Source organism: Patella vulgata, chromosome 8 (assembly GCF_932274485.2).
Source record: "Patella vulgata chromosome 8, xgPatVulg1.2, whole genome shotgun sequence".
NCBI lineage: Eukaryota > Metazoa > Mollusca > Gastropoda > Patellidae > Patella > Patella vulgata.
The window spans coordinates 26,864,019-26,873,581 of record NC_065886.2 but is presented as its reverse complement, the minus strand read 5'-3'; the positions used below and the strand labels follow the sequence as shown (position 1 = coordinate 26,873,581).

Genomic DNA, 9,563 nt, shown 5'->3' with positions numbered 1-9,563 from the left:
TTGGAACACTTTCAACTCGTAGCTTGGAAGTGGAATAGCAGGAAAACAGGTTTCTAAATTTTTTGCCATCGCATTTGTGGTCTGCTTCCAATTGTTCAGTTTATTTCCCTTGAGAGAAGTCTGACAGCTGTCAATCATATATATACGTCATTGGGGTTAAACCTATTTGTTACGGCCATCTCAATTTTTGTCAAGGTAGCTGGTGTGTAAATAAGATTAGGGCACGTGATTGTTGGCGAGATTGTAAGTAATGGGTAAGCATTGGGGCTAGCTTCAGGGTTAGGGTTAGGATGTGGATTAGCGCTACATCTCGTGACCTATGACGAAAAATTGAGCTGACCTTATCATTTAGCACTAGCCTACGTCATTGGTATTCTCCTTCATATGTTCTGTAAAAATAGAATATACATGAATATCCAGACTTTTATTTTTTAGACATGCGCGAAATGAACCGGAAGTTGAATTGAGAAAGATTCGCAAATAATGTTCAATTTTCCGCATTTGTTCGTTACAGTTCATTCAATTTAACAGCCAGAAACCACTTTCTTATCTAAAATGAAACTTATATATTATTTAGAGACACCTTAAACTATTGAAATTTGACCATATTGAAAGGGAGCAACGCTCACAATATATCTTACTAAGCAGTGTTTGGGATCGAAAGCACATGCTCTTACTCTTAGTCTTGTTCATAAAATTTGCAAAATCGAATACAAATAAGGGGAACATTGTTGTGTGAAGATACAAAGGTTTGTATGAAATAATCAAGAAGCTGAAATTTAAAGATCTGTGTTTGATAGTGTAATAATGTAGAACCAATTTAAACTTTACTTTGTGTCTGTATGATTTCTACATTCAATCATAAAAATAATTTTTATTAATAACAGGTGGATGGTAACATGGTTCACCCATAAAATAAGTAAAAATTGACATATAAAAATGAGTGCAACATCCAAAATTTTAAATACCAAATTGGAAGTTAGTTTCAATTATTTTGTCTGAAAAACTGTGTGGTTGTCAATTTGAAAAAGTGTATTGGAGTTTTAAGTGACGTGGAAGGTACATGTAATGTATGTTTTAGAGCAGGTTTCATCCCAGAAGATAAGATTTTGCAGAGATTACCATATTATTAGTCTTTTTTATTGACTTGCCATATCGATTTGAATTTGGGGGGTTGGATGGCTGAATGGTTAGCGTGCGCGCGCTGTATCATAAAGTCTGTCATTCAGTCGACTGGCGTGGTTTCGAATCCCCGGTTGTACGTGACAAGGAGTAGGGTTGCCTGTCCAACCTCGTGTATTTTCTCCGGGTTCTCCAGTTTCCTCCCACTGCTAAAGACCCCTATGCGCAAGCGAATTATTGAAATTAAATTTAAAATATATTTTAGTCCCGAAATGACCTAGTTTGTGTCGAGTGGACGTTAAACCCCTTTTCTCTCTCTCTCTCGATTTGAATTTAGTGGAGATGTCATGTGACAGTATCGTATAGTCGATTTCAGAGTACTTTGTTTAGAAATTTAATAAACAATTTCACATTGTCAACATTCATCCATTTTAAGAGCAAATCCATTTAATAACACTCAAAGATTTTCATGCTCAACCAAACACCAATACAGTCACAGTCCTACTCAGTACATTGTGTTGTGCAAGTAAGATTATACATTGTTACCATTGTACATAGTACAAAATATAGAAATAATAATGTGGTGTATATCTGGCAAAAAAAAGAAAATAGCTAGATTATGTTGGGTATGGTTTCTGAAGAGTCGTGTTGCAAAAGAGCTTTATCTATCTGTTAGTTGATGTTATGTTTCAAATACGGGTAAACTGACATATCTTTGTTATGTAATTATATTTTATGGTTTGTTTCTTCTGGGAATTTATCAAGGTTACAAGCAATAATTTTGCAACTGGATGATTAGGCCTACATCTTTGCATCAAAACAACCCCAAAATTGTCTGCTAACCGCGAGTAACATCAATGTCCTAGAACCATTTCTGAAATTGGCTTTACAAAATGCAAGGCAAGACAACTTAGTTGCATGTATCAAACATTTCAGGCCTCTAAAAGTGGATTCTCAGTTATGCTGTTAAAATGCCATCAGTAGCACAAACAGAATATGGTATCAGGGATGTCTGGAAACACAATTTGGAAGAAGAGTTTCGTTGTATGCGACGGGTTGTCCAGAAATATAAATTTGTTGCAATGGTATGTAAAGCAAAACAAAGATATTTTATTAGTCATTAGTTTTAGTATAATACTCGCTTTATTGACATACATTGGCAGGTCAAGTCAGTAACTGATAATTTGAAAAGAGATTTGATCTCTTGCTTGCTGATCCAGTCTGTGAAAAAAGTAAAAACTAAAAAAACAAATTAGAATATAATGATTGGCTAGATTGATATTTCTAAAAATGTTAAAATATTATTTAATGCAATATTTTTATTTCATGATGCTTTAGGACACTGAGTTCCCAGGTGTTGTTGCAAGACCAATTGGTGAATTTAGGAGCACTGCTGAGTTTCAATACCAATTACTTAGATGTAATGTCGACCTATTAAAACTAATTCAAGTTGGATTTTCTTTTCTAAATGAAAAAGGAGAGGCAGCTCCAAATACTTGTACATGGCAGTTTAATATGAAATTTAATTTAACGTAAGTAGCCCCCCCCAGCCCCAACCCCCCCTTCCAAAGAAAGCAGAGAAACATTAATCAGTTTGTCTGTCCATCCATCGTGACCACTTTTTGGGACATAATGACTCTGCTCTAATAGAATGTTCTAGTTTGGTGTTTTATAAGATGAATGTCTTGTCTAAGTTTAATGAATATTTTCTGCTGAAAGTAAGCAGAGATAAGCAATTTGATTGAAAAATGCTTTGAGAACACAATAACTTTGATTATAATTAAGTGAGAGTGATTAACTTGTGTATATTGTTTCATTACAATACTTTGACTAATTCTGATAATGGTGGCCAAGTTACTTAAAAATGAGAAGCAAATATGGGAATTCTGAGCTGAAAACATGCTACTTCCCTCTGATGGGTTTAAGATCATCAGACAAAGAATCCTATTGATAATTACTGCCAGAGTTATGGTCCTTGGCCACTTTCAAAATTCTTTTGGATACTTTAGAGATCATAGTATCATCTAATTGATTTTATATTTATACGCCTATATATAATTGTTTAGATTGACTTTAGATTGATACACAGAGTTTAAGGTCTTGGGGATGAACAAGTATATTGATTTTCAGTGATTTTTGATAACTTGACAGCTAAATCCATGATATTAAATGTTTTGTATACTAAACGTTAGCACGTGCCAAACAAATTCTTAATCAGATTTTAGTGTGTTATAAATGTTTCAATATGCGACAACTCTTGTTGACTGCCCGGGCGATTAGCTGCTGTGGGCGTGTGTTTCGTTGTCTGGCAACCTATCTTTCGCTACAGTATCAATTTCCTCCCAACTTTATCCAGGCTAATATGTACTCAGATTGATTATTTAACATTTAATTAAGCAAACATGATCCAAATACCAACGCTAGATAAGCTCCTGGATTGGATTCAATCAGATTGAAAAAAGGACTATCAATTCTGTTCGCCTATTACAAAATTGTGTGAGCTTATTACATAGCGAGCAGCCTAGATTGTTGAAATGTCTATGCAACATAAATTATTAGTTTGCAAGGGATTTCTGTCGCTTAAAATTACACATAATGAATATCATTTATAAATGATTCTTCTTTCTAGTGATGTCTTTATTTGTTACAGGGAAGATATGTATGCACAAGAGTCTATAGATTTATTAAGAACGTCTGGTATTCAGTTTGATAAACATGATCAGGATGGAATAGATCTGCTTGAATTTGCAGAGTTACTAATGACGTCTGGTATAGTGCTAGCAGAAGATATGAGATTTATTTCATTTCATAGGTATGCTGTATTAGATTTATCTCAATATTTTGACAGTCTTGTCAGTCTTCTATTTTTTGAAGGTATTGATAAGAGGAGATGAAATTGGCTAGGCAACTATATATAGCTAGTTATCCCTGTTTACAGTTACCGTCTTTTGCGGGGTATAAGTTGATACTTTTTTCCGCAGAAAGCGGGTCTTTCATATATGGATGAAGGTTATAAAAAAAATCGACAACAGTGCTCATTGTTATTCCAATCCAAATACTTGTCAGCATTCCTAAATATATATATATACTTTAATATTTATTTAAAAATATAACCACTATTCAAAATATAATCATAAAGTCCAGAAAATACCATTAAAACAGAATAGTTCTGCCATAATTATACACATGTCGTGTACATCTCTCGTAATTTCTAGCGAGAATTCTACTTTGGTTATCAGTTAAATTAACCAATCATAAAAATTGTAATTATTTTCTTTATTGTCCAATCAATAGATGCCTTCTATTTTACTTTATTCTATTATTAGTAACATTGTGTAATCATAATATGGCCATGTCACATGCGAAGAGAAACAGTGTATTGTCTTGGGATTTATAGTAGATATTGAAATAAAATATGGTTCAAATGAACCAAGAACAAAACTTGGAATATTACTCAAGTTAGTCCTACATTTAATTATTTTACATTAATTAATATTATGGGCCCTTTTTTGACGTACATCGGCATAGTATTAGACTATGAAAGATAACTACTGAATTGAAAAGCACTCATCTTATACACTGCTTCGAATTGTCTATTGGAGGTTGAAAAAACAATATACTCTTTAAAATCCGGTACTTGTGTTTATAAAATTGTAAATTTCAAATGCATTAATGGCTTCTTTTTTATTTCAGTGGTTACGATTTTGGTTATTTATTGAAGCTTTTAACTGGTACTAATCTTCCTACTGAGGAAACCGAATTTTTCGAACTTCTGCAGCTTTATTTCCCTAATATATATGATGTGAAATATTTAATGAAAAGTTGTAAAAATTTGAAAGGTGGTTTACAAGAAGTTGCTGACCAGTTAGAGGTAATTTTATACTATTTTAGATTTAGTATAATTTATTTAAGCCTTTCAGGAATTTAAATTTAAACAAGATGTATCTTTTTTCTGTTCTTTTATAATTTTGGACCTTGGCACAGAAATAAGATGGTGTGAATTAGAAAGAGAAGATATAGTTCACTGTCCTTTTATACACAGATGTTTGTTTTTTCAAGTGAAAAGCTAACAATCCATAAAATTTCTTTAATTAACAGATTGTTCGTGTTGGACCTCAACATCAAGCAGGTAGTGATAGTTTGTTAACTGGTATGGCATTTTTTAAAATGAGAGAGGTTAGTATTAAATTAGTTTTTTTCAACTGTAACCATAGATAGTAAAATTTACTATTTGGTCTTTGTAGTTTCAATTAATTAAAAGGCATTTTTAGAATGAGATTTCATGCTAATGTTGTATATCTTTAACATAGAAAAAATATTTTTCTGTTCACAAGTCAAACTTACTGTTGTATTTACCTGCAAACTATTATCTTTAAATACTGCATCACATTCTATTCCAAAAGACAGATTTTTGCTGTGACATTATTGAAAGGACTACTTCCAAATATGAATTCTATACTGAAGTCCAAAAGAAAGTATACACACTAAAAATATGACTAAGTTTTGTTAAATCAAAAAAATGTGATAAAACTACACTGAACAAACTCAATTTTTCTAAGCAAATAAACGGCAAAACAAATGGACATTGTACCCAAATACCGCATACAATGGAAAAACGACTTTGTTTGAAACAGGACAAAATGAACAGTGTATACTTTCTTTTCGACTTCAGTATATATTATTAAAATATAAAATATATCTATTAATGTTGATTTGATATGGTATTTATTTCAAGAATGATTTTATTTTTTTCCAGATGTTTTTTGAAGATAATATTGATGATGCTAAATACTGTGGTCATTTATATGGACTTGGAACATCTTTTGTTCAAAATGGAACTAGCTATGAAAATAATAACATTTCCTCCAATTCTCATACGACTGGTACAGATGATAATATGCCAGCAACCGTCACATCTGCCTCATGATAGACCGTTTCATCACTTCATTACGTTCATGTTAACAGGTCATTTTGGAGCATAACGAAATCGAACATAGACAATTTTTATCATGTAAAATATTTGTGCATGCATATTTTTAGTTATGAAATTTGATACAACCAAGGAACTAATATCAAAATATGTCCTTAATTAATTGTTTTATTTGTATATTAGATTACCATCAATTCGTGTACAAAGTATACAATCATAATTGATGATTATGAAGTTTTGACATTGCATATGATATTATTTATATATGTATTAAGTGAATGCATCTGTTCCATATCTCTTCAACAAAATATTAAGCTGGATCTAGCTTTTAGATGGCATGAATTAATACTAAGCCAATGAATGAATTCTAGTATCTCCTAAAATTAAGTTGCGGAAAATTATATAAGCAAGTTATGGTCATAATTTATTCAAATGTAGTGTATTTCAGAGATTATCAGTTTAATATTTTGGGTTGGTGCTGACAGAGGCTTTTTCGCCCCCTCTTTACATATTAGGATGCTTTATTTTTCTCTTTATAACAGAAGTTAGATAGCTGCAAGTGCTTACATGTGTGTCGACTTTTTGTTGATATTTTAGATTTAATTTTAACACTGTTTTCCCCCTTCCATTGTTTAATCATTTTAAGTTGGGATTATTCTTTTGTTCAGGAAGACAGACACAGGGAAACAATCAGGGGTGCGATTTGCTACCATCTCAGAACACCTGTTGGTCTGTCGTGTTGACCATGATAAATTATTGTTTCACATATTTTCATGTGGAATTTTAATATTTCCTTTGTTACAATAGGAAGAAATTGTGATAAATCCTGATGTAAAAGGCAGCAATATTATTAGGATGTGTGATAAATACAAGTAGACATGTTTGATTATTAATGTTGGGTAATAAGCAATATCTTTTATTGTTAAAATTGTGCAAATCAGGTCTAAAAATTGAATACGATCATTTTCCATCTTTATCCCAATAATTCAATTGTAAAATTCATTGTTAGATTTATTTTTGATAGCCAATTCTCTCCCTTTAAATCAAATAATGCATATATTTTCCAACACATTTAATCAATTGTTTTACTTGCCTATATTGCGATACTTTTGTATTGGTTTTAGACAGAATTTGATTTTATCTCGTAACAAAACAAGAAGTATATAATGAAACATACTTTAGAGGGTTTGTTTGTAAATTGCAGTTTGTTTTTAAAAGAAAACCAGGTGTTCGTGAATGAACAATTTTATCTGTGATATTTGATTTTGCGACCCTAAAATTGTGTGTATTAGAGTATTTGGACTTTTCAAAAAGCTGATAACTGTGATTATTATGAACAATAGCCGTGCTGCTAAAGATATTTGACTTGAAAATAATCAGTTATAACTATACGTTAAATGGAAGGATTTCTGCTCTGCTCTTATTGTTAATGGTCATATTTGAGGGATTTTAATTTCTTAGTTTAAAAGCTTTGTAATTGATTTTAAATATTAAGAATTAAAATATTTGACATTCAGTTATTTTCAATAATGTATTTCTTTTCTTTTTGCTTCTATGCTTAATGTTATAATTTGTCTTTGAATATTTCACTAATGTATGACTGACCAACAGGTCCTACACCTTATATTATTGTCAAGTCAAATATACAGCTACGTGGTTTTTGCTTTAAGGTCATTTATACTTCTATCAAATTTGAACGAGATATAATTTTAAATTACATTGATTTTAATGCTTATCAAGGTCAAATCTTTTAATCTGCATTTTGTTGTGGTTCATCATCATTTTGTCATTGTTTTAATATTTTTTTCTGAGCTGTGTCCTTCCTATTTTTTTGATTTTATAAATTCATCTTTCGCATTGCTTACAGTTATCATCTTTTTTTTCTTTTTTTTTTTTATATCATTCTTGGGCAGGGTTTAGAGATTGAAAGTTACTTTAGGGTCCACATTCTTGCATTTGGCCGATAGAGTAGCTTTAAAGAATAATTCAGGGATTTGGGCCTTATTTGACTTGAGTGAGCCTTGAAATAAAGACATGAATATGTATTTTAAATTTTATTTAATGATATAATTTTAATGTAATGTTGCCAATGTAATAGAAGAAAAAAAAATATTAGTTCATTATGTAATTTTAAAACTATTTTCAAATTTTCATGTTCTAATTTTTTTGTTTGTTTTGTGTACTGTAAACCTCTGTGTACCATCATATCAGTATTTTCTAATATATTTTTGTCCCATGTTAAATAAACTTATAACATTGGATATATTTGTATATTATGAAATAATCCAATTAAATATCAGAATTTTAATTAGTAAACAACATATTTTTCATTGTCGGTTTTTCAAGAGTGATGATTAATTGAGAAGAGATTGCCCTTGAAATTTTTAGATTTATTTATCTAGAGCTAAATGTGTTCTTTCAACTAGCATATTTGCCACAACTTAAAAGATGCAGAGGTTTAGATAGATCTGTCTTGTTAGAGCTCTAATCTGTGGTTAAACAGCCAAATGATGTCTTAACAACACAACCCTTGATAGCCCACATGTGTCAATTACACAAATGCCCTTGTTAAAAGGGCATGTTTTAAAATCTGTCAGTGTTATAAACTGTCTGTACCTTACACCATCAATAGGTTTTTATCATTTAAGACCTTCAACTGGAATTTTAAATGAAATGATTTACACTGTAAGGGGGAAATGGTTGTTTCTATATTTTAAAATAAATGTAAATAAAAATAATGTACCCTTAGGTGTAAAAATTACCTTGTTTTTTTTGTTTTTATTTCAGTTTTGTGACAACTTATGTATTATTTGTAAAGTTTGCTCCTAGTCATATATTGTCGTTGCCCCCTTCCGCTTTGAAAAATGTTGTGGACACTCTAGAGGCTAAAGTTAATATCCAATTAATTTTAAATTTATACAGTGTTTATGATCATAAGACGAAGAAGTTGATTGATTTTCAATTTTCAACGATTTCCGATAATTACTGCCAGTTATATCCATTGACCTCTTTGAAAAATCTTGTGGATGCTCTACAGACCAAAGTTATCATTCTATTGACTTTATATTTATACACAATGCTTAATGTCATGAGCTGAAGAAGCCGATATCTGATAATTACTGTCAGTCATAGCCTATGACCTCTTTCAATATTCTTGTTCACGCTCTCCAGACCATACTTCATCTGATTTACTTTAAATTTATACATAGTCATAGTGTATCTTATATCCCATATAGTCAAGGTCCATGAGAGTTGGGGAGGGGGGCAGCTGGGCAGAAGCCCAGGGCCCTGGAGTCTAGAGGGGCAGAGAGGTATGCCGAGAAATGTTCTTAGAAAATAATTTTGGTATAAAAAAGTACACTTGTTACCTGATTGTAAAGTAGAAGAAAATGAGTGACTTTTCTGAATGTGGGTGGGTACCTAATGATGTGGGGAAGATTAGAATCAGATTTTTTTGGAATAATTGGTGAATTAAAAACTACAAGCCACCTGCCCGGGCCTTTGCACTGTG

The 9,563-nt window shown here is 31.4% G+C and overlaps 1 protein-coding gene across 1 annotated transcript; it reads left to right on the top strand.

Annotated features, from left to right (window-relative positions):
- Positions 1-446: 446 nt before the first annotated feature.
- LOC126829797 (CCR4-NOT transcription complex subunit 7) lies at positions 447-8,813 on the top strand. The gene is made up of 7 exons (XM_050559926.2): positions 447-749; positions 2,059-2,207; positions 2,461-2,654; positions 3,773-3,934; positions 4,816-4,993; positions 5,221-5,298; positions 5,879-8,813. Exons 2-7 carry the CDS (start codon positions 2,094-2,096, stop codon positions 6,047-6,049), a joined length of 897 nt encoding a protein of 298 aa, XP_050415883.1. The 5' UTR covers positions 447-749; positions 2,059-2,093; the 3' UTR covers positions 6,050-8,813.
- Positions 8,814-9,563: the final 750 nt, after the last annotated feature.

What these genes read in the sequence shown, in the direction of transcription:
- LOC126829797 (XM_050559926.2), top strand. Translation starts at nt 2,094, where the DNA reads ATGCCATCAGTAGCACAAACAGAATATGGTATCAGGGATGTCTGGAAA. An exon ending in AATATAAATTTGTTGCAATG is followed by an intron (nt 2,208 to 2,460) that starts GTATGTAAAGCA and finishes ATGATGCTTTAG; the next exon opens with GACACTGAGTTCCCAGGTGT. An exon ending in AATATGAAATTTAATTTAAC is followed by an intron (nt 2,655 to 3,772) that starts GTAAGTAGCCCC and finishes TATTTGTTACAG; the next exon opens with GGAAGATATGTATGCACAAG.